The sequence below is a fragment of the Copadichromis virginalis genome, linkage group LG7 (genome assembly GCF_057382275.1).
Source record: "Copadichromis virginalis isolate Kocher_CV1m ecotype Utaka linkage group LG7, C_Virginalis_male_GT1.1, whole genome shotgun sequence".
Taxonomy (NCBI): Eukaryota; Metazoa; Chordata; class Actinopteri; order Cichliformes; family Cichlidae; genus Copadichromis; species Copadichromis virginalis.
In genome coordinates, this window is record NC_140624.1 from 53,169,060 (window position 1) to 53,194,505 (window position 25,446).

The window sequence follows — 25,446 nt, forward strand, 5'->3', positions numbered from 1 at the left end:
TATATGTGTATATATTAGGGGTGCAACAATACACAAAATTCACGGTTCGGTTCGGTACATTGGTGTCACGGTTCGATATTTTTTCGATACAAAAAAAATGTTCATGCCTTTTTAATTTGTCATTTATTAAATTTTCACGGCACATTCCGCACCACATCTCTGTGCATTCATCATTTGTTTGAAGCCAGCTCACCTCCTGCAACTACTTTTCCGAGAATACGTGCTTCTTTTGTGGTTCGGACTCCTTCTGACATTTCTTTGGAGGTGGAGGAACATCACAGTAATTGCTTAAAGGAGCTTCTTCGACATCTTTAAGAGTTCTAAACAAATGTCTGTCCTCCTCCTGAAAATCTTATGTATGCAAACACGCGTTGCAACTTCTTATCTTGTGCCCGTTTTTTATTTTGACAGCGAATGCGCACCTGCGGACATTTCGCTTGTCATATCGCAGCCACAGAAATTCTTTTGTCCATGAAACCATAAAGCTGCACTTTCTTTTTGCCTTATAGTCTGATTTGTCATAACTTTTCCATTTTGTGGTAAGTTTTTCTTTGGCTGTCACTTCTTCACCCTGACCTGTCTTATTTGGCTCAGCAGAACTAAAATATTGTAGCGAGCTCAGACAAGGAGGAGACGGAGGTGTCGTTTGGTCTTGCTTCCCGTGAGCTAGCCAGGGAGCACAGCCGTTTATTGACATCTGCAGAAGAACACTGCCGCTAGCTAACTGCTCAGCGCGGAAACAGCACAGCAGCAACAACAACAACAACAACAACACCACACAGGGCGCCCTCTGACCCCGGAAGGACACACCGTCGCAGCGAGAGGGCATCACCCGTCACTATGGCAACATAAACAAAACATAACTGTACAAACAGAACCCCGAACAGCCCTGACCCGCTACATAGCCCCCACCTAAGGGGTCAGTCGTCCCCGACGACCCCATTACCCCACACAAAGTCCTGCAAATGTCCAGGTGCCTTCTTTTGGCGCACTGGCCAGTCACGACCGGCGGGGTAAAAGTCACTCGGGTCAGAACATGGGGTGCCACCATCATCCCGCTTCTGACACCAATGTGGCGAGCTCAGACAAGGAGGAGACTGAGGTATCGTTTGGTCTTGCTTCCCGTGAGCTAGCCAGGGAGCACAGCCGTTTATTGACATCTGCAGAAGAACACTGCCGCTAGCTAACTGCTCAGCGCGGCAACAGCACAGCAACAACAACAACACCACACAGGGCGCCCTCTGACCCCGGAAGGACACACCGTCGCAGCGAGAGGGCGTCACCCGTCACTATGGCAACATAAACAAAACATAACTACAAACAGAACCCCAAACAGCCCTGATCCGCTACAATATATATCCTGCTGCTTTTACACACGCACTCACATAATGCTCAGCGATTCTCTGCACGATCAACCTCTCACATGTTTAAGCTTGCTGCGGGAGATTTTACTTGTCATGTTTGCATAGTAAGCTAACGATTGATAAGACAACGTCAGAGGAATTGGTGCGCAAATTATCATCACTCACCAATCAGTGCTGTCGCTCTCTATACACAGTTCGCGCGATTGCAAAGTGAAAGCAAATAAACAAGCGCAAATTCAAACGCGATTTCAATATGTCACATATTGACAGTGGCTCACCGATGCCAATGACATAATTACCCAGCTACATTTCTGAAAGAATGCAAAAGCATTGACATAGATTTTTCCTTCCTACAATAGCCCGACGGGCAGGGTAGCCCATCTGAAAAAAATCGCTAGCCCCAGGACGTCGGGCTAGCGATTTTGTGAGCCCTGTATCTGATTGAGGAATCACTCATCTTTGGAAAAGAGAGTTTATTACAGAGAAATGGCTCTTTCCAAAATAAAAGCTATACTATCCACTTCTTCTGGGCTATATTCTCAGCAGCATAAGGAGAATCATGTGCTAACAGCTGTCTAAATGACTCGGCTAAAGTTAGTAGCATGCTTGTTGTTTTTGTCTTTGCACTAGGATGATGTCGGCGTAAATGTGCAGTCATATTCGTTGTGTTCCCACTAGTGCTTTCAGGTTAATCTCGTTGAAATGACCTTAACGCCACAACACGGCAAATCTCCGTTAACGAGCTACCACCGATCGCCCTGTGCATGGGGCTAGACGGCCAACACGTTAACGAGCTAACTGCGCTAACACACTAGTTCACACCCATGTAATTGAGCATTGCATGGCACATCCAACATACTGTTTTACTTTAGTCCATGACTCGCTTACCTTCAGGGTCATACGTCACATGAAAACCAAAATAATTCCAAACGCCAGATCTGAATTGGGGGGGGGGTCCATGTTGCAAGGAGAGCTTAACTTCTGTCTCGCTAGCTTGCCCTGCGCTCTTCCTTCTGACGATGCTGTCTGTGTTGAGCGCTCAGTGGATCTGCGCTCGACAGTGCAGCCTAGGCGGAGTAGTCGAATGCAGATTCACTGAGCGCTCAACACAGACAGCATCGTCAGAAGGAAAATTGATAAAATAAATTACAAATGTTGTATTGTTCGATACATATGCGTACCGAACCGAAAGCACTGTATCGAATGGTTCAATATCGATACGAATATCGTTGCACCCCTAATATATATGTGTGTGTGTGTATGTATGTGTGTGTGTATATATATATATATATATATATATATATATATATATATATATATATATATATATATATATATATATATATGCTAAGTAGCATTGGAAATAGAAAAGCACCATCAGTGGGATCACACTAGCCCCAGCACCAAGGAGTTCTCATAGAGCATATTCACTGTTAAAACACCCAATAGAGATGTCCAATATTGGGACTTGCATTAAAAATTCAAAAAACTGTTTAATAGGTGCCCTCTTCATGCACCATTTAGTCAAAGATCGGACCACACCCCTCTAAATCTCGACCTGTAAAATTAAGTGATTCTGTTTTGCCCTTCCTTACAAAATCTGCCCAGAGACAGACAGACGTATAAACACCTGCCATTGTGGCAGCTTCTGTTGCTGTCACCAGAGGCACATTTTCCCAAGATGACACACACACACACAGACAAACCTACAAGCTGAAAACAATACCAGCCATGCAGTTACAGCTGGTGATAATGTACTGTAGTAATGACTATAAAGTAGTCATGGGACTAAAAACCAATGTGGTGGCGACTGTCGTGCCTGGTGTGATCCCATTATGAGATCATTTCTAGTGTTTCTTTTTTTCTGTCCCTTAGTCATCGAGGGTGTTTTGTTTTTGTTTTTTTACTTGTAAAGCCGTTCACACCAGATGATCTTTATATAAATAACATTAAAGTTTGGTTTTTTTCAATCAGTGTCAAAAAGTTTCATTTGATTCCATCTTGTTAGAAAACAAGACATAGCAGCTACTTTTACAGCTGGCAAATTATTTTTATATTCAGCCATCTAAAAATGACATTCATACACAAATAGCCATCGCACCTACTTTGCACATCAGTGGATGATTGGCTCCCTGTGGTGCATCTTTGATTAGCCAGAGAACGGGATGCTCCAGCAGTTATAGAAACCGTCTGATAGTGTGTCCCCCCCCCACGCAGCACCACCTCCCCCTCCGTTCTTTAAACACCACCGCTCTGTCTCCTCTTCCTCTCCCTCCACGCATCTGTCACTTGCGTCTCGTCTCCCTTGCTGCTACGCTGGTTCCCTAGCTTAACAAGCTGCTGGGGGACTTACATGAGAGTGCACCCAGAAATTTGTTGAAGGGATCCAAACAAGTGATGATTCATCCCCAGATGGCTCTATTTCCATCTCTCCTTTTCTTTAATACCTTAATGCCCGTCTCCACCTGTTTCTGCAGCTCTACAGAGTACCTGATCGATTTGAATTGAAAGGGCTTTTTCTTTTAGATTGATTAAAAAAAAGAGCATCCGTCCATATATTGCATCCATCAATCCTTAAATGAAGAAGAAAAGCTTCTTTTAAAAAAAAGTTGATGTGATGCTTTAAAGTCACAGCTTCTGTTGACAACTAGTCAAGCCATGTTTTGTTTTTGCTGCTCTTCCTTTTGCATGAATGCGAGGTGCAGAGATCACTCTGTGCATATGAATGAAAGTAAAGGAAACACCTCCCCTTATTAGAGCTGTGGAAAATATTTTTTTGCACATACACAGTTGCATTCCAAGTACGTGTCGATACAAGAAATTATTTTGATTGCCTTCATTTTAGTACGACAACATTCGTGTTCTCGTTTCTCGTTTCACACTGAGAAAAAGGTGAAATGGTAAATTACTTATCACGGCGACATCTTTCATATGATTTCTTGAATGTACTTGTATACGTGTGAGGTTATGAGCCAACTATTAGTCATTAAAGCTGGGTCAACAGTGTTTTTGTAAACATTTAATCACACCAGCTTCACTTAAAAGAAGTCACTGTCCTGACTAGCTGGTAAACAGGATGTAGCATCTTCCCTCAGTGTGTTAGAGCACAAAAGATCTGTCTGTTATGAAGTTTGCTAGTATAACTTAAAAGGCGTTGCTATGGCTCACCTGTTTGAGCTTGTGACCCGGATGCTGAAAGCCACAGCAGGGGCCTCGGTTTGAGTCCATTGTGTGTGTGTCGTTCCCCCTCTGCTGCTTTCCCGTCCATTTCTGTCTCTGAAATGTCACAAATCAATCTTTTTGGGACTGTTTTTTTTCCCATTTCTTGAGAGGGCATTTACACACCCATAGTTAGTTTTACAATGGCGTTTGGTTTCATTTCACACAGAGTGAAGTCCGATAGCTTCAGTACAGAAAACTCAAGAGCGTCAAATGCAATGCAAAATGTTGTTCGCTGGATTCACATCCGCAAAGAAGACTATTACAAAGCAATGGTTCTGTCCTGACATTTGTATGGAATCATTCTGGAGACGATGTCTTATCCGTGTTATTGGTTTTGAACATACCACAGCAAAATTAAATAAAGCTCGACCCACGACTGTTGACGCTTGGAAAATCTTCTCATCCAGAGTTTTCTCCTGGAAGAGGCAATAATTGGTTTTAACTTTGTGTTTTTGTGTCTTTTCTTTGCTGTCCCTATGCCTTGTTTGCTAATGTTTGCTTTGCTACTGCAGTTTACAGTTGTGCTGTATATGTCTGTACCCCCCCCCCCCCCCCCAACCCCGTTTTAAATCAATAAGATGTTGATCACAAAAAAAACCTCAAGAGCGTTTGGTCCGCTTATCGGCCAGATACGTCTGAGGCAGGAGTAACGAAAGGAAATACAGGAAGAAGCTGCCGTGTTCTGGACTAGTCTGGACACAGAGAATTTACTTCAAGCATTTGGAATAAATCTGTGCAATTTTAATTCATTGTAGAAGCTAGTTGTGACATTTTGTCCACAGTGCATATCTGTGGTACTCTGCCACATCCTGGAATGCAAAGCACACTTGGTAATTGAGTTGGATTGAGGTAGGATCACATTTTCACCTTAAGCAAACAACTCTGGGGTTTGTTAGGACCTGGAACGATCTAATCTCCTTGGTTGGCTGTGGCTCAGGTGGTAAAGCAGGTCGTCTACCAATCAGGAGGTCGATGGATCCACGGCTCCTCCTGTCCAGTGTGTGTCTGTGAATGTTAGACGTACAAGTTAAGCACTGTGTGAATGAGACTTATAGCAGAAAACATTTAAAAACAGAATGTAACCATGTAAGCACCAATCATTTTAATTTGAATTAGTTTTTTTTTCAGCAGATCCTAATTCTAACAGTGAGTTGGAGCATCTCAAAAGCTGTGATGGCATTTAGTGCTCTGCCCAAAGAACAAATATAACTTTAAGGCTGGACTTGGTGGAGGGAGAGAGGAACTCAATATCCTGTTTTGCTTTGTTTTGCAGCTTCTTTAGGAAGTGGGTGAAAATGAATCAGATGAAACTGTATTCAAGTCCAGGCCTTCTTATTTTTCTCGCCACCACCAACTCTCCCCTGAGGACACATTTTGTTTTCATGGCCATTACACTGAATTTCCATTATGCACTGTCATTCGTTTTTCCTGTTTAGCTTTTTTACTTCCAAGCTCTCACCTTCTTGCACGATTCAGCTCTTTGTATAATTGGACAGACATCTTCATCAACTCATTCATTATGTGCATGCGTTTTGAGAATAACAGTTATTAACCTTGTGCTCGTCCTGTTTTGTTTTTTTTCTGTAGGACTTCCTCACAGATTTAATGATGTCAGAGGTGGACCGCTGCGGGGAGAACGAGCACCTCATCTTCAGAGAAAACACACTGGCTACAAAGGCCATAGAGGAATACCTCAAACTGGTGGGACAGAAGTACCTGCACGATGCCCTCGGTTAGTGATTGGAAAGGGAGCTTTCTTCTCCTGCACGTAGACACTTCCTCTGATGTCTGTTTATCCCCCGACCTTTTTTCTAACGTCGAAGCGGAGCGTACACGACACAGGTTGGGAAGGATTAAGAGCAGTGTTATAGTAAATATTAGTAAAGGGCGAATATCACCAGGTGAGCTTGTAAGCTGCCCTGCAGTGGCCTGATGGCTGTTTGTGTGGCTTTATAAAAGTGGCACGTGGAGAACGGAGCCTCAGGTGGGAAGAGGGGAGGGAGCAGAGGTGGCCAGGCAGGTGATAAGGTACGGGAAAATAGAGTTGGTATAAGGAAAAGACAAGTAAGAGACAAGCAACAGGCTGAGGACATAACATAATTAGCACAGTATCAAGCAGGTGGACCAGTGAGAGGGGCGATGATGCACTACAGGTGTGTTTTCCTCCTCTATCTAACATTTAAGTATACGTCCGCCAAACCACGCTTTCTAATATCCTTATTGGGAATCATGCCTTTCAGTTTCTCTGCCATAACAGTGAAACTCATGCTGACTGTAAGTCTCTTTTTTTCCCTCAGAGTGGACGATAAGAGAGAAAGACGGTGTTTTTCTGTTAAAGGGTGAAATTGCAATACAGGCTCTATCGATTACTGGGTCATTCCATCCCAACATGGGCCCTCTGTTCGACCGTCTCCAATTTTCGTTAATATTTTATGGTCCAAAGTTTGGACTTATGTAATGATTGCTGTGAAATCTTAGCTTTTTGCCCCTCGAGACACTTGCAGTATTTTTTTTCCACACATTGAAATCAGAGGCAACGTTTCAAGATGAATAGCTCAAACATTTTAAAGAAATATGACAAGTTGTACCAGGAAAAAAAATAGAATGTCCAAATAGAACTAAATAGAACTAAATGTAATTATCAGATAATAATTTAGTTAAATATGTGCATATTTTGAAATCAAAATAAATCATAATTAATTTTTTCTTGGTCAGATTTTACCATCAAAGATGAATGAAAATTGCATTTTTTTTAATTTATTGACTGAATATTTCAAGAGAGTCCAGTGAAAATGTCAGGGTTTCATCTTTAATTGTTTTTGAGATGTTAATGTTTAAACTTTGCCTTTGATGAATGTCACTGTGCAAAAATATGGCTTGAATGGGCTCAATGGACCGTTTTTCAAAAAAGAAATGGCTTTGAAAGATATTTTTCACAGCGGTCATTATATAAATTCAAGCTTTGGACATTAAAATTTGTATTCAAATCAGAGACGGTCGAGGAGAAAATATTCTAAAAATGTTCTTCTGAGAAGAGACAAAGCAGCAGAAGCTAATCTGTAAATGGCTCCCAGCCTTCCTGGCACCTATTTTTAAAACTTTAGATTTTAATTTATTTATTTATTTATGGTATTCTGCTAGTGTTTGTGTTCTTCTTTTCCACATGAGTGTCTCTTTCTGGCTGTCTTCAAATTGCTGCTTGTTTCCTTGCGTGCCTTTCACTTGGCTGACTTCAGACAGAATTTGAGGTCTGGAAAATGATGCATCACTGCGTTGCTTTTATTGTTTGACGTCTGGCTAACCGTTTGATGTCACTGGACCCAGGGTAGCACAAGGACGGCCAAGCTTTCCTTTTTAGACCACCAGAGACTCAAGACGCTGCTGTTCCATTTTCAGTCACACTGATTAGAGAGGAATAAAAATCTCAGACCACGGCCAAACTTCAAATTCGCTACTTTTATGTGTTGTTGCCTTTTTTTTTTCCTTTACGCAATTCTTCTGCACGACCTTGTTTGGGTTGTGCGAGTCTGACGGCTCTTGTTGTCTTTGAGAGCTCAACTGATTATATGACATATCAACAAGGAAACATATAAGTAAATATATTCCTTAACTCTTTTTGTTTTTTAATTTGTAGGCGAGTTCATCAAAGCTCTGTACGAGTCGGATGAGAACTGTGAGGTCGATCCATCCAAGTGTTCGTCAGGTGACCTGCCAGAACACCAGAGCAACCTGAGGATGTGCTGTGAGCTAGCCTTCTGCAAAATCATCAACTCATACTGGTGAATGCTGGAGCTTTTCTTGTTTAAAAGTGTGTTTAAGTGTCTCCAGTGTGCACGCATTGTAACTTTTATCCAGGCTTCATCGTTTTGTATTATAAACACTGCTACTGAGGGGGCTTTTAATTAAGTTTTATACAATGTAGCAGCAGCTGCCAGATATGTAAATACAAACAACTGTTGTTCTAAGTGTGATTATAGCAACAGCTCAACAATGATTTAAAGAACCTGCTGAGAGGAGGAGACGCATCACATGATGAAGGAACCTCATGATTAATGTTCACTCAGCCTACAACCTTGCTACATCCAGCAGCATAGGCAGTAATATGAAATACTAATACCATACAAAAATATGCATTATTATATCAAGTACACAAGTGCCGGGAATGAAGTCTTCTTTATATAACACCAGTTTAAAGTAAAGACCCTACAGTGTCAGAGTAAAAAACCCCGACAATCAGACGATTAGCTTTGAGCAGCACTTGGTGACAGCAGGAAGGAAGAACTCTCCTTTAACAGGAAGAAACCTCCAGGAGGACCAGGCTCAGGGAGAGGCAGCCATCTACCTTGTCTGAAAGTCTACATTTGGATCTCAGAGAGTAACTTCTCTCCTCTCTCTAATCGCCAACAGTGTCTTTCCACGAGAACTCAAAGAGGTTTTTGCATCGTGGCGGCAGGAATGCAGCAACCGAGGTCGACCGGACATCAGCGAGCGTTTGATCAGCGCTTCCTTGTTCCTGCGGTTTCTCTGTCCGGCCATTATGTCCCCCTCGCTTTTCAATTTGATGCAAGAGTATCCCGACGATCGCACGGCACGCACGCTCACGCTCATTGCTAAAGTCACGCAAAACCTGGCAAACTTCACCAAGTAAGTTTCTGCTTTTGTTGTGTGTTTTGAAAACACCTTCTATTGTTAGAGTAGAATTGTGGACTTAAAACTCTGCTACGTTGTTTTTCCCCCGTTTCTCTTTCCTGCCCCTGTTCCTAACAGATTTGGTAACAAGGAAGAATACATGTCCTTCATGAACCAGTTCCTGGAGCACGAGTGGACCAACATGCAGCGCTTTCTGCTAGAAATCTCAAACCCAGAGACAATCTCCAACACAGCGGGCTTTGAGGGCTACATTGACCTCGGCAGGGAGCTCTCTACATTGCACTCCCTTCTTTCAGAGGTGGTCTCCCAGATGGACCAGGTACTTAAAAATATGTTGGTCATTAGCTGTCCATCAAGATCTGTGTGTGGTCAGCCGTCTGCGCAAGAGAGACAAAGAAGAGAGTGCAGGCAGGGTGGCGTGAGCAAAGATGGGTGTCAGGGGTGATTTGTGACAGAAGCATAGCCGTGAAAGGGAAGGTTTTCAAGACAGTTGTGAGACCTGCTGTGATTTACGGTTTGGAGGCAATGGCGTTGACAAAAACACAGGCGGTGGAGCTGGAGGTGTTAAGACTTTCATTAGTAGTGGCCAGGATGGACATGATTAGAAACTGGACAAAGGACGTTGAACATGGAGCTGCCAGGGAGGAGGAAAACGGGAAGGACACAGACGGAAGAAGTGAAGGAGGACATGCAGATGGTCGGTGTAACAGAAGAGGATAGGGTGAGGTGATCTGCCTAAAGGGGAGCAAACGCAGCTGATGTGCCGCTGCCCCTTTCAGGAAGAGATCCGTGAGTGACAGGGAGAAGCGCTAATGGGAGCAGCGCAGCATATTGAGTTGAGTTGGGGATGGCAGCTGATCAGACATGAATGAAACATTCTGTCACTTTGAAATTTCTTCCTGAGTGATGACTCTCCGATGTAAACATAAATCACAGCACGGCCATTGATTTAAACTTAAAATCAGGACTTTACCACAGCTGAGCAGGCGGCCTGAAAAATGGCTCGTGACGACAGGTTAACGCGCAGTTAATGGGCCACATTAGAGTCAATATTTCATAGTCCTTCTGTTGACTGACATGGAAAAATGTGTACATAAAAGCAGATTTATTGGAAATTTGGCTGTATTGAAAGACCAGCATATGTGAGCACAGAGAGAGGGAAGCAGATATAAAGCAGACGAGTTTAGCTTGCGCTAAAACACAAGGGTGGAAGTAAAAACCCACAACAAAGCCGTATTTATTGGTTTATTGATTTTTTTTTAATTATTTTTTTTTTATTGATTGATTAAAGGTGAGATCCTGCTGCTCAGGATTTCATCTCTCTAGTGTAGATCAGTATGTTTATCCTACATCATCAGTAATTTATGATGGCATTACATAAACAGTGCGCCGGGGGAGAACACACTGAGGCCGGGGCGAGGCATGTTCTGGGCTTATAAGGACATTTCCATTAGCCGTGGTAGCAGATGGGAAGCTGGTGGTAGCAGATGTTTTTTTTCTTACTGTAGATCATTCTACCTAACCCTTTCAATAATTCAGAAATCAAAGTCTGGTTGAACCCCACCCCCTGTCCATCAGACTGCAGTTTAATTATTCGATGTGGCGTGGGGGAAATAATGTCTCAGAAATATGCAAATTACAAACTCAAACAAACTGCACTTTAAATAAAATTGAATTAACGCTGCCACTGAAGTGGTCCGGAGCAATATTTAACATGGATTACATTTAATTCTGACTTCTTATTATTATTTGCAGAGTGCAGCCTCTAAGCTGGGTCCTCTGCCCAGGATCCTGCGAGAGGTGAACACAGCTCTGTCTAACCCGTCCAGTGTCCAGATGACACCCGGCCAGTCCTCCGAGCAAATGGGCTCGCCTCCTGCTGAGGCAGTCTGCAGCATTTCCACCGGCCTGCAGAAGATGGTCATAGACAATGACCTTTCCGGGTAAGACATTTTAAAATATAAATACACTCAAATTTCTAAAAAGAGAAATGCGAAAAAAGTGCTGAAAAAATACCATGTTTGTGCAGCTGAGGTATATTTCACCACACCGTTGTGGTATCCAAAGAGTCAGCTAGTACATGTTTAAATTGCTATAAATAGAAAAATCACTCAACATCTATGCCGCAGAAAAAAACGAAGTGGTCCTGAAAGAGTCCTTTCATCACTGAACAATTAAAAATAAATAAATAAATAAAAGGGATCTGCCAGTGACTCAGCCTTCTCCTAATGATATAGACTTGAAGCGTTTTGGAACATTTGTTCAATTTTTAGAGAGCTGAATACCCTTAAGTGTAACATATAGCGCAGACATGTCTGAGTTTGTTTACAGTTTTTAATAATGTACATCTTCTCCAGCTCCAACACTAGCAGCCAGCTCTGGGCATATTTGATTACAGGTCGGGTCTGGAATTGATTTGAGAGATGGGCTACTTGCAGGTAGTAGATGTGCTGGAAGGAAACTAATCTCTGTCACTTGCAGACTGATATCAGTCTGATATCAGTCTGCAATTTCTCGTAATGCAACAATTAACTGTAAAACATTTTTGTAAATCTTATATCTGTTGCCTTCTACAGAGGCAAGTTGCATTTAATAGAAATTCACATTTGCACTCAGTAACCTTTCTGTTCCACAGGAATATAACCACAATACAAGCAGCTAGCAGCCACTTGAGTCGAGTCCCCTCATGTTGTGCTTATTGACAAAGACTCATTCAGACTGATGGCAACATGTTGGCGATCTGCGTGCATTTATAAATGAAACAGCAGTTATTTGCAGTCGGTTCACGTCAGAGTGGGACTGTCTGCAGAAAGCCTCGTACCAGGTGACCTGTGCAACTGTCATGTGGTCACAGAATATAACAATGAAATATATTCACCAGCCAGAAGGTTGACATGTGTGTTTTTACTTGTGTGAGTAAGATATTAGCTTGCTCTGAATCAGGATGTAGTTTTATCAATGTGAGTGTGTGCACTAGTTTTACTTTGAGCCGATTTATTGCAAGTTTGCTTGGCTAATGTTATCACAGGACCCTGGTACATGAGATGAGCCATCTTTTTCATAGTATTTGAAGAGTATTTTCATTTATTTAATAAAATATCGATATTTGTGAGCCTTTCTCGATACAATATTGCAGAGAGGCTCTCTGTTGAATTGAAGTTGTCAAACCTACAAAAAACTAGTTGTTTTTTGGGCCATAACTCTCTAAGTGTTGGCCAGTTGTGACAAAATCGTACACAAATGTCTATGGATAGGACACAATTCCAAACTTCACTGATTTCCGGAGCCACGTAATCTTGAGGTGGTGATGAGAGTTGAGCGTCAGTGTCTTCTCGCGCTTGGCAGTTTTGCCGAGTGCTAATGTTTGCCAGGTGAGGCAGCGACACAGTGAAAAGTGTCACCTCTGCTTGTTTACATCAGCCCGATGAAATCCTGTTTACTTTCCAGTGGATGAATACTCACTCAGACGGCACCTTGTCTCGCTTATCCCCTTGTCCTCTCACTCGCTGCCAGAACAATGGCAAGGTGACACTTGAAAAGATTAACATAAAAGCAGAGGGACCATCACCAGAAAATGGCTCAGACAAATGAAAAAAATAAAAAATCCAGCGTCTCAGGCGAAGATGAGGAGCATGAAGTGTCAGAGAGACGGTATCATTACGCTTATCAGGCATCTGGATCAATAGAACTAATTAAGCGATGTCCCTGTATGACCTGATGTTAGAGCCCTGCTCTTGTTACTTTATCACAATAACTATTTGCTCGTGTGTGTGTGTGTGTGGTGTAACCTCACGAGCGAACTGTGAGACTGAAATTCAAACGAGCTCGCTGCCATTCTGTCTTAATTGCTTCTCATCCACCAAAAAATAGGATAAATGTGTCAAGGTTTAGAAAAGGAGAGCGAATGAGCAGAATGAAGAGGAGAAAGGAGTTAAGGGAGGGAAAGATAATGGAACGCTGGGAGAAGGACACCGAGAGCAGGAGAGGAGCGTGATGTGAATGATAGAGATTATTGGAAGATAAGTCACATCTGTCAAGGTAATGGTCTTCTGGCAGTGAAGCCTCCATCTGCTATCAGAAGAAATGTGAGGGGACGGCTGAAACAAATCGTGTTTTCCTAAAAGATTGATTTATTGGATTCTCTTTGATTAGATTACATTACATTTGTCTGTTGTGATTAGGTGGTTTTAGCCCATTTTAACACTTGGATCCACTTTTGTGGATACTTTAAGACACATTTTATTTTTGCTCTTTTTGACCTCATGTTGACGTAGATGGATGGTTATCGTTATGGCTTCTGATGTGCCTCTGTTTCAGATTGGTCGACTTCACTAGATTACCATCACCCACACCAGAAAATAAGGATCTGTTCTTCGTGACAAGGAACTCAGCTATCCAGCCTTCCCCTGCACGCAGTTCAAGCTACTCTGAGACGAATGAGCCAGACCTGGGCATGGCCAATGGCAGCAAGAGCTTGTCCATGGTAGACCTCCAGGACCCCCGCATTCTGGATGGTGGCACAGTTCCCGGCTCCTCAGATGCTCTGGGTGAAGGCCCAGCTTCCGGGGCAGGCTGGTCAGCCATAACCTCACAAGGCAACATCCCCGGAGGTCCCACCATAAGGCGGCCAGGCCAGACCCCCACCACCCCAGGCACGGAAAGCACTCCTGGCCGACCCGCCCAGCTGCTAGCCCCGCTGTCCTTCCAGAACCCTGTCTACCAGATGGCGGCCTGCTTGCCCGTGTCCCCGAGGGGACTGAACGACTCGGGTTCAGAGTGCCACAGCTCGGTGAGTTCCCATAGCAACAATGAGGACGGGCCAGCAGGAGGCAAGCACTCCTTCTTGAACCACGGCGGAGGGGGCGGGGGGAGCAGCGGGGACGAGTACACCAGGCGCTCTGGGGAGTTCAACCGCCGGCAGCTGTCCCTCACGGAAACACCGCACCAGCCCGGCGTCCCCAGGCAGAACAGCGCCGGCCCACAGAGGCGAATAGACCAACCGCCACCTCAGAACATTACTCGTGGCCGCACCCCACCGAATCCGCTCAACAGCGGACCCTACCCCCGGCCCTCCTCCGGCAGCATGATGACGTCATCGCCCGACTGGCCCGGCAGCGGGGCTCGATTACGGCAGCAGTCCTCCTCCTCCAAAGGCGACAGTCCTGAGACCAAGCAGAGGGCTCAGCACAAACAGGTACCGCTGCATGCAGCGCGAGCTGCAAACGTAAAATGCACAACTACTCGGTCATGTGAGCAATCTTCAGCACAGCCAGCTATAGCTGCCTCACTGTATTTAATCACTTTAAATTACAGTAATATACAAATTTGCTGTTACAGAACACCCATTTATGTCATGCACGTCAAAACGGGCTGCGTGGGTGCTCGCAGACGCTGCACATTGTGCCCTAATGAACTATAGTCACTGTGCATGTAATAATAGTAATTTGCATACAGGCAGCTCATCACCTCACCACTGTTTTACTGGTTACGTTTAATGGGTTGAGAACGAGGGTGGCGGAGGCACAATTAGTATCTTATTAACGAGCAGTATGTGCTCAAACGTGCTCTCTCCAGACAACGGGAAACAGAGCTCGTGGATACAAACAGTTACAGTAAATTGCAAAGTCATTATTGGAAACACTAATCAATTTTTGCCCCAGGCAAACTGGCTGAAGGGGAGAACATCTGCATAATAGCTGTAATGCTTTGCTCTCCCCAGTGTGCTAAAAGTCTACAGTATCGCCCCAAGACTGACTGAATTAATGAGAGCAGCAAAACAAAAACTAACAAATTGAATTTGTAGAGGGCTCACTCACAGCTATCATTAAGCAAGACGACTTTAATACCAGTGTGTGTAGATTGATGGATTGATGCATTAAGTTCCAGGCTGGGAGTGTAGCTCTAGGAATGCTAATATTTATCAGTCACTTTGCGACTGTGGTCCAGCTATAAATACACCGATCAGGCATAACATTATGACCATCTGCATTATGTCCACTTTTTGCTCCCAAAACAGCCCTGACCCTTCAAAGCTTGCACCCCTCTAGACTCCTGAAGGTGTGCTGTGGGATCTGGCACCAAGATGTTAGCAACAGATCTTTTGAGTCCCGTACACTGTGAGGTGGGACCTCTGTGGATACTTCTTTGTCCAGTTCTGGGGCGAGGTTTTGGAGGCCAAGACAACGCCTCAAAGTTGTTCCTGAACTATTTTTGCTTTGTAGAGGGCGCATTATTCATCTGAAAGAGTGCACATGGTCTGCAACAGTGCTTAGGTAGGTGGTAACATCCACATGGATGGCAGGACCCAAGGTGTCCCACACTGCCTCTTCCAGCTAGCCTTCTTCCCATAGTGCATCCTGGTGCCAGGTGTCTCCCCAGGTAAGCGATGCACACTCACCTGGGGATGTAAAAGAAAATGTTGACTCATCAGACCAGGCCATGTTCTTTTATTGCTCCGTGGTCCAGTTCTGATGCTCGCATCAGTGAGCCTTGGTCGCCCATGACCGTGTCACTGGATCACCACTGTTCCTTCACTGGAGCTCTTTTGATAGATACTGACCACCGCACACTGGGAACACCCAGTCCCCATGCTTGCCCATTTTTTTCTGCTGCTAACACATCAACAAAATGATGAAGACATAATCAGTGTTATTCACGTCACCCGTCAGTGGTCACAACGTTATGCCTGATCTGTGTTCCTCAATTATCTGACTTTTACACACATGGCACCAAAAGATGAATCCTTATGTTTTTCTTTCCTTAGCCATGCTAAATATCTGAAAATGGACTGCACAGTTTATAATAACATTACCGTATTTCCCGGACTACAAAGCGCACCTGAATATTAGCCGCACAAGCTAAAATCAGGGGAAAATCCTGTTTTGTACATACATTAGCCGCACCTGACTAAAAGCCGCAGGTGTTTCAATGTTGACTTATCATATGTAAGAGAATATGCACAAAGGGAATTGTCAGGAAAGAGATGGCTGTTTGGAGACACACCCCTTTTATTAATATTTTTGAAAAACAAGTTATGGGTACATATTTGCACATGTAGTACATAACAGTAACCTATAGCACACCAGGAAAATAGATTCGGCCTACCTTTTAGGCTCAGGTGCAGTGACACGGCTTTAACAAGAAGAAAAGTCAGTCATTCACCATCTTTCTCTTCTTCCTGCGCTCTAAAACCACCAAAGTCCTCTTCTCCAGTGTCGGATACTAACAGGCTCAGGATGGCTTCGTCATCCACTCTCCGCTTCTCTCCTTCGTTGTCACTTTCAAAACCAAAGAAATCCTCGTTGTCAGAGTCGAACACCCTCAGAAGGGCCGTGGCGGTGTCCTCCTCTCCATCATGCAGCAGTCCAGCCCTTCAAAATCCGTTGGTGATCGTGGATGTTTTCACACTTTTCCACGCTGTCAGAATCCACCGGTGGAGTTGGGCATAACTTGCTTTTTGCAAGTTTATCGCCGCTCATCATCCACGACTCCCGCTGAACGCGTAGTGCTACTTTGAAGTTTGTTTTTCGCGCTACTTCGTACGGCACTACGTTGCCTGGCGGACGGACATGTGACTAACATACCACTCTTGAACCCCGATCCTTCCGCCAGGCAACGTAGTGCCGTACAACAGCGAAACAAACAAAAAAATCGTCTTACGATATGACAAAAATCATGGACAATCCATAGAAAAGCCGCACCTGACTAAAAGCCGCAGGGTTCAAAGCTTGTGCAAAAAGTAGCGGCTTATAGCCCGACAATTACGGTAGATGTTTTGTTGCTACTGCTACTGTGGGACAGTATAGTGAAGAATCATTAATGAGAACACGAAAGCCAACAGCTTAGTAAAGTTTCACTCACATCACAAGTATAAATATGTGCAGTTTGACGTGTTTAATTCAGATACGTTTTCTCTCAAACTGCTTAAATGCAAATGAGTGTCTGACTAAAATTATTATTATTATTTTTTTTAAAAAGCAACAACAAACAAAAAACCTCAGCAGATAGTAATGTTACATGACTGCTAGCCTGTGCCTCAAGGTAGATTTCGGCGCAGGTATTGAATCTTACAGTGTTTACTTTCCCTCGCTGCCAGTGTGACACTATAGCTGCTCTCACTCCCACGTGTTTAAAAACCTGCTTCAGAGAGCGTGTGCTACAGGTTTGCGTGAGCCTGTATCCATTCCACCTGCTGCTTTCAGTCCAGATGAGTCGATGCATTTCAAGCTTCTTTTGTTTTTTTTGTTTTGTTTTTTTTCTGTTGTTTCTGTGGTGATATTGCAAACTCCCTCCTCCCCCTCTCCCCTCCTGCTCGTCACTTGCTCTCATGTATGTGTGTGTATGTGTGTGTGTGTGTGTTTTGTGTTGGTTTTACTAGGCCCCCTCCCCAGTGAACCCCAGTGCGTTGGACCGCACAGCAGCCTGGCTATTGAATATGAATGTGCAGTTTTTAGACCATGAGGGGATGGAGCCCGAGTCACTGAGAAACAGAGAGGATCTAACTCAGGTGGAGAAGGTAACCTGCCATCCGACCCCCTACCCCCAGCACCCCCCCCTCCCCTCTCCTTTTTCACAAACCACCACAACCTTCAGCCCTGACACCCCCCACTGAACTGTCCTTTCTTTTCTTTATCACTCACACACACTTCCCTTCCTGAAAAGCCCCCCTTCTACACTCAATTACCTCACGATTTTTTTTCTTTATTTTGGGGGTTTTATTTTCTTATTTAAACTTTGCCCTTGTCTCTGAGCCAAATTGTCACAGCAAAAAGCCACAGTGTGCATATTTCCAACATAAAAGTAAGGGAAATGGCTTCATTTTGTGCAAAATAATACAATTGAAAAAAACTGACTTTTTGGTGATAGTCCAGCTGTTTATCTGCGATGTTTTTGGACATTTATGCAGCTGCGGGAAAATCATAGCTACAGCAGGAGGTAGTTATCATGAGCAAATAATTGTGAAGCTAAATATAGCAGGCAAGAATATCAACAAGCTCCAGTGCTGACAGCAGCGGCTTCATTAATCTCATTTTCTTGATGAATGCGTTAGGCTTTCTAGTAAAATCCGAAAAGCTGTGAATATTAGAGTATATATTATTATGCAGTTCTGTCACATTTAAAAAGCTAAACTTTGAAAATAACTAGAAATGAAGTGTGTGTGAGAGTTAAAATCTCCCTTCACCTCCAGAAAAAACCAAAAAAATGTCCCCTTAATCCTTTCTGGCTATGTTTAACACAGAATTTATTGTCCAAACCAGGTGTGTCCGTGTGCATGTGTGTGTATCCACATGCAGCATCCACACAGACGTCTTGCAGCTTGTGTGTGCTTGCATCGGTGTGAGAGACGGGGACATAAAGAGGCTTTTTGCTGCTTCCTCTGCCTACGTTCGCTGCTTCTCTGCTGAGCTACCTTTACAGCCGTTCACTCTCAGCTTCCATTCTTTGGTTGGCTTGTCGCATGTCCCACCCACCCTTCTTCTTTTTTCTTTTTCTTTATGTATTTTTTTGTAAATCCATGATGAATACAAACCTGTCATTCCGGCGTAGCTCGTGCGTTATGGAAGCCAGCAGCCCCGGCAGGGAGAGCGACCAAAGAAGGCAATAACTTCAGTGTTAACAAAGAAAGCCACAGCCACCTTAAAATAGCAGAGCCGCTAACAAGACAGGAATCGTTCGAGAGTGGCTTAGACGCTCCTGCAGCTAATGGTCTATACAGTCTTCACTATACGGACATAATAGACCCATGTAAAAAATAAATGCTACGTGTATTTTTACTTAAATAGAGCGTTTGCTGACTACCTGCACAGTGTGTGTTTCAATATAACAGATACGTTTACATTTTGTGCTCATTTTGTTCTCGATGGTTAATTTAATTTGTGTCAACGGTATCCTGGCAATCTAGTTAGTAGTGTGAGTATCTAATCAATTTGATTAATGAATCTCTCCTGTTAGGATCACTCAATGCTCACTCCCCCCAGCACCTGAAAATGATTTTGACACAGAAGGAAAAGTAGGTTAGAACATCAGCTTGGTCGAAAAATGTAGATTTAAAGTTTCACATGCTATAAGAATAAGAATAACTTTATTTATCCCGAGGGAAATTCTTTTGTCATGTACATGCTCAAAGCAGCAGGAGAGACAGAGGAACAGATGAATAAGATATACAATATATACAGTAAGAATAGTAGTATACAGTAATATACAGTAGGATAGTGCAAGACATAGTATCAAATAACTCTAACGAAGTAATATATATAACTATATCCTGGTGAATAAATAACTTAACTGTCAGTGCAGGCGATTCTACAAAGTGACAAAGTATTGTGCAATAGAATAAAGGGAGTAGCAGCATATGATGGGGGATGAAACAAATATTCAATAAGGTACTGTTGGGTAATATTGAATTAGAATTAGAATTAGAATTCAACTTTATTGTCATTGCACATGCACAGGTACAGGGCAACGAAATGCAGTTTGCATCCATCCAGAAGTGCTTTAGTGATATAGATATATTACAATATATATTAGCAATAATATAGATATGTGAGTATATTACAGAAATGGGTCTATTATGGTATGTTATAATGTACACGGTATGAAGTATGTTGTGAATATTCTATAACTATAAGTATGTACAGGCTGTAGTGAGTACAAGCTATGTACAGGATATGAACAGGATATAAATATGAAAAACTATACAGAATATGAAATAAATAACTTTACAGAAATCTGAGATATACAGCTATACAGAAATGGGAACTGTGCAAGTTGTAAACAGTTGTAGGGTTAAAAATTATCGTATGTACAGAATGATTATTTACACAGAGCTATACAGTAGTGCAGTTAAGATAAGTGAGATATAATTCCTACAGAGGCTATATAAAGTGCTAGTGGTGCACAGTCTGAAAGGGAACAGAATAACATTGGTAATAGTCTCAGGAAAATCACCTACAGAGTGAGGAAGAGTTATACAGTCTTATTGCCACTGGTACAAAGGATTTACTGTGGCGGTCAGTTCTGCATTTCGGGGCAATGAGGCTTTGGCTGCGTTTGCTCCGATGGTCCACCATGGGGGCATGCATGGGGTGGGAGGGGTTGTCCATGATAGAAAGAAGCTTTTTTAGCATTCTCCTTTCAGACACCACCTCCAGGTTCTCAAGTCTGACACCCAGGACAGAACCAGCCTTTTTAATCAGTTTGTTCAGCCTGTTGGCATCAGCTGTCTTCACCCCACTTCCCCAGCACACAGCTGCAAAGAACACGACGCTCTCCAACACCGAGTGATAGTTTACAGTCCAAGCGTACCCCCAGGTACCGGTAGTCCTCAACGATCTCCACATCAGCCCCTCTTATGGTGACAGGGTTAGGAGGAGGAGCCTGCTTCCTAAAGTCCATAATCAGTTCTTTTGTCTTTGTGATGTTAAGTTGTAGGTGATTTAGCTCATACCACTCGACAAAGCTGTCCACCACACTCCTGTACTCCTCCTGTCCATCCCTGATACAGCCCACAATGGCAGAGTCATCCGAGAATCTCTATACAGTCGCGTGCAGAAGTCTTGAGGCATCCGTCACTTGTTTATATTTTGCTTCCAAACTGACCATATGACTCATTCAAGCATAAATACGCAGCCTGTTGCAAAAACACATCATTTTGTTCCAATTTCTTCAGTTTAATCTACATGAAATGCCAAAGACGATACAAATGGCATTTTTTTGCACCAACACAGTGATTCCCACTAGCCCAAACCTGATCATATAACGACACGGTGTGCAATATGTTCCTAAAAAAATGAGCTAACTGGATGTGGAGGACAAGGCCTAAAAACTATCTACTAGCAGATATACAGTATCTGAAACTCCTTAAGAAATAGGGTGAAAAAACCCAGCAAAGACCTGACACAGGACCTGAGACCTTTACACAGTACTGTAAAACTGGTCTTGCCTAAGAAAGTACGGGGGCTCAAAGTTGCTGGAAGAAATGATGCAACGTTTTGACTCAGGGACTGAAAATATTTATAGTATGTATTTTTTTTCAGGGCTGCATTAATTATACTAAATTCAGTTCAATTCAGATTTATTTATATAGCTCCAAATTACAACAACAGTCACCTCATGCCACTTTATATTGCAAGATAAAGATACAGAGAGGACCCCAACAATCAGATGACCCTCTATGAGCAAGCACTTGGCGACAGTGGGAAGGAAAAACTCCCTTTTAACAGGAAGAAACCTCCTACAAAAACAGACTCTTGGTTTTTAACTATGCTGGTTAGTCTAGAAACCACAAAATTGAACAAACCTCCTTCCAGTGTTTTCCGTTGGGCTTCTATTTTGACTTAACTGTCCTGTGAGAGCTACACGGATGTCAGCAATAATAGAAATATAACCCAGGAATGCCATCAGGCGTAACATCAGGACAACACTTGCACAGATGCATCTGTCCAGATCGCCTTTGTTTCCCGAGCTCTCTCTTCTTCTGGTCTGTGTTATCAATATTCATATGTGTTAATTTTTTTTAGCCTGCTTGAATATCAGATGCACATCTGCAAAGGGAGACAGTATGACTGAAATAAGTCAGATCTTCTTTGTGTCTTTGGCTGAAATACATCAATATTTAGCGGCGCTTTGCGTTGCAAAGGCACAGGGTTATATTTTAGTAAAATCTTCATGGCGATAAATATTCAAAAACAAAACATTACGTGTCAAAATAGCTGCTTGAACAAATGTTCTAACCCTTTCGACACATACAGAGAGAGAAGAGGATGATGAAAGGAGGTGATTTTTTTCTTTTTTTTCTGTGGATAGCAGAAAAGGTTTGACAGCTGCTACAGCTGCTTGATTTTCTTTGGGTTCGATGGAAAGCGAGAACGCCGGTAAGAAGACAGCATAAGGAAAACATTGGGTCGATGTTTGCTGCATTTGAAGCAGACCAGTGCAGGGACCGAGGACAGAACAAAGGAACTTCAGATACAGCAGATGTCATTTGTTCTCAGGGGATCTAGTGACAAGAACATCTGGGATATCAGAGATGGAGAGAGAAGTGGAAAAAGGGTAGAGCAGCCGATGAATCTATGGAGGTCACTCGTACTGCTGGGAACAAGAGGGCTGATGGGGAAAATATCCCCATGGAAAGCAGTAGTGTGACATGGGTAAATAAGAGTGAACGGGTACAGAGTGAGCGAAGTCCTCGCTTTGTAATTGGATCTGATTGTGCTTGCACATAGGGGTTCATCTGATTGAGGGGTTTCTCTTTATTATTGTAGGGCCTTTCCTTATAATATGAACAAGGCGACTAGTGTTGTGATACGGCATAATATAAATAAAATTATATTATTATAAATTAGCAGTGAGGCTTGAGGAATGGCAATGTCGGAGGTTCTGTCCACAGGTTTAGGTCGTGTTTGTAGTTGGTTTCTCAGTGTGTGATCTTTGATGTTTTAAGCGCACAGGCTTAAAGACTGGTTGGTGACTGCCTTGGCAACCGGCAATCATTAGGCAAAAACGACTGGATGCAAGTCCAAGAATTAGTCACTAGCAGGTTGCCAAAAATGTTGCCCATCCCAGCTTTAGACTGTTTAGACATCAAAAAATGTTTGATTCCTCTACTTGTTTCCTTTTCTCTGACGCATAGGCTGTGTGTTAAAGATGGCCATAGCTGCTGAGTCTTAAAGCCAATATAAGCCTTAAAACTGCAATCTTTCTAATCGCCAGCAGGGGGCGAATCCCACTTTGAGCATGTCTGATTCTAAAAATAAGTGTATGGGAAAACGGGCTTACAGCCCACTGTTAATTTTATGAAAAAGTTTCAGAGCTATATGATGTCATGGTGGCTACATCTGTCTTTTATATGCAGTCTACTTGCTGAAGAGAAGTCTCTGCTTCACTGGTTGCATCCTTTTCTTATCACCTCCTCTTTATTCATTCAAAATTCCCTTTTTCCTCCCTTCTCTCTTGCTTTGATTTTTCTTTCTTTTTGCCAGTTACATGTCTCAGTAGGTCATTGGTTTCAGATCCAGAACAGAGGCTGCCTTTGGAAACCTTTTAACACCACTTAGTATTTTGGGGGGCAATAAAAGCTTTACTGGGCTCCTCAAATGCACCGTGATGTCAGTCAGTGTTTTTCAATGTGCTATCATGACATTCCATATAAAATGTCCCACAGTAATTCCCTCTAGACCAAAATTATACTCCATCTCAAACACAAAGCAGCACAGTCCCAGGTCTGATTGAGAGATTGCCGTTTTTTGTTCTCGTCTCGTGGTAATGAAGAAGGGGACCCCGCTGCTAGGGCTGATGATAACGTTGATAACAAAACGCGATGATGAGAGTGTCCTCAACGCTCCGCTTCTCTGTTCAGTACCAGCAGGAGATCGCGGTGCTGCAAGAGAAACTGCGGGCGTCGGTGCAGAAGCTGGAGGAGTACGAGGCCCGTCTGAAGGGTCAGGACGAGCAGGCCCAGAAGGTGCTGATGGAGTACCAGGCCCGGCTGGAGGAGTCAGAGGAGCGCTTGCGCAGACAGCAGGACGACAAAGACCTCCAGATGAAGAGCATCATCAGCAGGCAGGGGAAAAGAGGAAGAAGAGGCAGATTTGCTGAGATGTATTTTGGGATGCAGCGTTTCACAGCCCCTCTAACTCTGCCCTGTCTTTGTTTATCTTCCCAGGTTAATGTCGGTGGAGGAGGAGCTGAAGAAGGATCATTCTGACATGCAGGCGGTGGTAGACTCTAAACAGAAGATCATCGACGCACAGGTCAGTCCACCGTAGCGACCCCACCGCGGGCTGCGTATGGCTTTGTGGATACTTTTCATCTGCGCGTTTTAAATTTGTATGTGCTGTCACTTGCTTCTCCTACATGAGGAAACAAAGGGTCACTGAAATACAAAGAGATGTTTAATTCATAGCTGTCTAGCTGTGGCATTGACAAGCTTGGATGGCTGAGCAGAATTTCTCAGCTCCCTCCCACTCCTCCTTATAAAACAAAAGTGTCTTATCTGGTTGTCTGTCAGCATGTAGCACCTCTATAATCCACAGTGGTTCATATTTGTGTAAAATTGCATGAAAATCTAACTTAAAAGAAAAACTGTTCTTTTTGAGCATTTTTAAGGAATTTTGAATGTTTGTCGTTGGGTTTGTAACTGTCACCAGAGAATGATTGTGCAGGTATGAATTTTACCGGCTGTATAAAAGGATTAAACCGTCCTGCTTGTGTGTGTGTTAGAGCTGTAAGTGCAAACACCAGCACACAATTAAGAGCAAATCTGCATCTTTGTAGCTTAGGTGTTTCACAGCGTCTTTGACAAAGAAATGCAACTGATGTTTACACAGACGCAAACATGCATTGGCAAATAATCTCTGTCACACACACAGTAATGAGAGTTTGCATCTACAAACACGTGCGCTGCAGTAAGGCAATGAATTGTCAGCCTCGGTACACAAGCGCAGATAGAAGGCAAATAAAAAAGGTCATTGCAAAGACGGGGAGTGAAGACTGCTTTAGTGGACCGGGACAGGAAGTTGATGTATTTTTTAAAATGCAGTTTTTATCTGCGTTAAACTACACAGAGTACACTTAAAACTTCACCACAGGAGATCAGTCAGGCCTCGTGAACGGGGCGTGTTTGAAATTAGCCATTTACAACAAAAGACTGTATGTAAAAGATGGACATAATCACAGTGATTCTACCCACTGGTTTGTGGATTTGTGTTTTAAAGCCTCTAGCAGCATTAGCGTATTTGGCTGCTGGCAGGTTGGTCTTTTGGAGCCAAAGACCACCATATTTATAGACGAGGGTGTTAGTCAATGCTAGTTTAGTTAGCAAGCTGCATCCATAGTCTTCAGCTTCACAACACAAACACATGCTAATAAATGCTTAATAGCATACAAAAAACCAAACTAAAAAATTTCTACTAAAACTGAATGACAGTCTTGGTCTTTATAGCCAGTCTTCCTCCCCTCAGCCCCAACTGGTCGCCACAGACGGCTGCCCCTCCCCAAGCCTGGGTCCGTCAGAGGTTTCTTCCTGTTAAAAGGGAGTTTTTCCTTCCAACTGTTGCCAAATGCATTCTCACAGGGTGTAACCTGATTGTTGGGATTTTCTGTTATTTTGGAGTCTTTACCTTAAAATATAAAGCGCCTCGATCCAGATGGGAAGCCTACGCAGACAGTTAGCAGCCTAGTTAGCACATAGCTGTCACTCAAAGCAGCCACA

At 43.2% G+C, this 25,446-nt stretch overlaps 1 protein-coding gene and 1 long non-coding RNA gene across 7 annotated transcripts in view; one reads left to right on the top strand and one right to left on the bottom strand.

The window, feature by feature from the left end:
* LOC146706117 (uncharacterized) overlaps positions 1-16,861 on the bottom strand; it is a 49,461-nt gene extending 32,600 nt beyond the window's left edge. The window contains exons 1-3 of the long non-coding RNA XR_014921447.1: positions 16,341-16,861; positions 5,454-5,591; positions 4,533-4,640 (exon numbers count right to left, since the gene is read on the bottom strand). This is a non-coding gene — a long non-coding RNA (uncharacterized LOC146706117). The remainder of the gene's footprint in view (positions 1-4,532; positions 4,641-5,453; positions 5,592-16,340) is intronic.
* LOC146706116 (disabled homolog 2-interacting protein-like) overlaps positions 1-25,446 on the top strand; it is a 175,456-nt gene that overhangs the window by 145,470 nt on the left and 4,540 nt on the right. For all 6 annotated transcript variants that reach the window (XM_085464140.1, XM_085464137.1, XM_085464135.1 and 3 more), the window contains 9 exons: positions 6,174-6,318; positions 8,221-8,365; positions 8,994-9,230; positions 9,354-9,555; positions 10,992-11,179; positions 13,554-14,430; positions 17,614-17,751; positions 23,593-23,795; positions 23,899-23,986. In XM_085464140.1, coding sequence (XP_085320266.1) covers positions 6,174-6,318; positions 8,221-8,365; positions 8,994-9,230; positions 9,354-9,555; positions 10,992-11,179; positions 13,554-14,430; positions 17,614-17,751; positions 23,593-23,795; positions 23,899-23,986 — 2,223 coding nt within the window. The remainder of the gene's footprint in view (positions 1-6,173; positions 6,319-8,220; positions 8,366-8,993; positions 9,231-9,353; positions 9,556-10,991; positions 11,180-13,553; positions 14,431-17,613; positions 17,752-23,592; positions 23,796-23,898; positions 23,987-25,446) is intronic.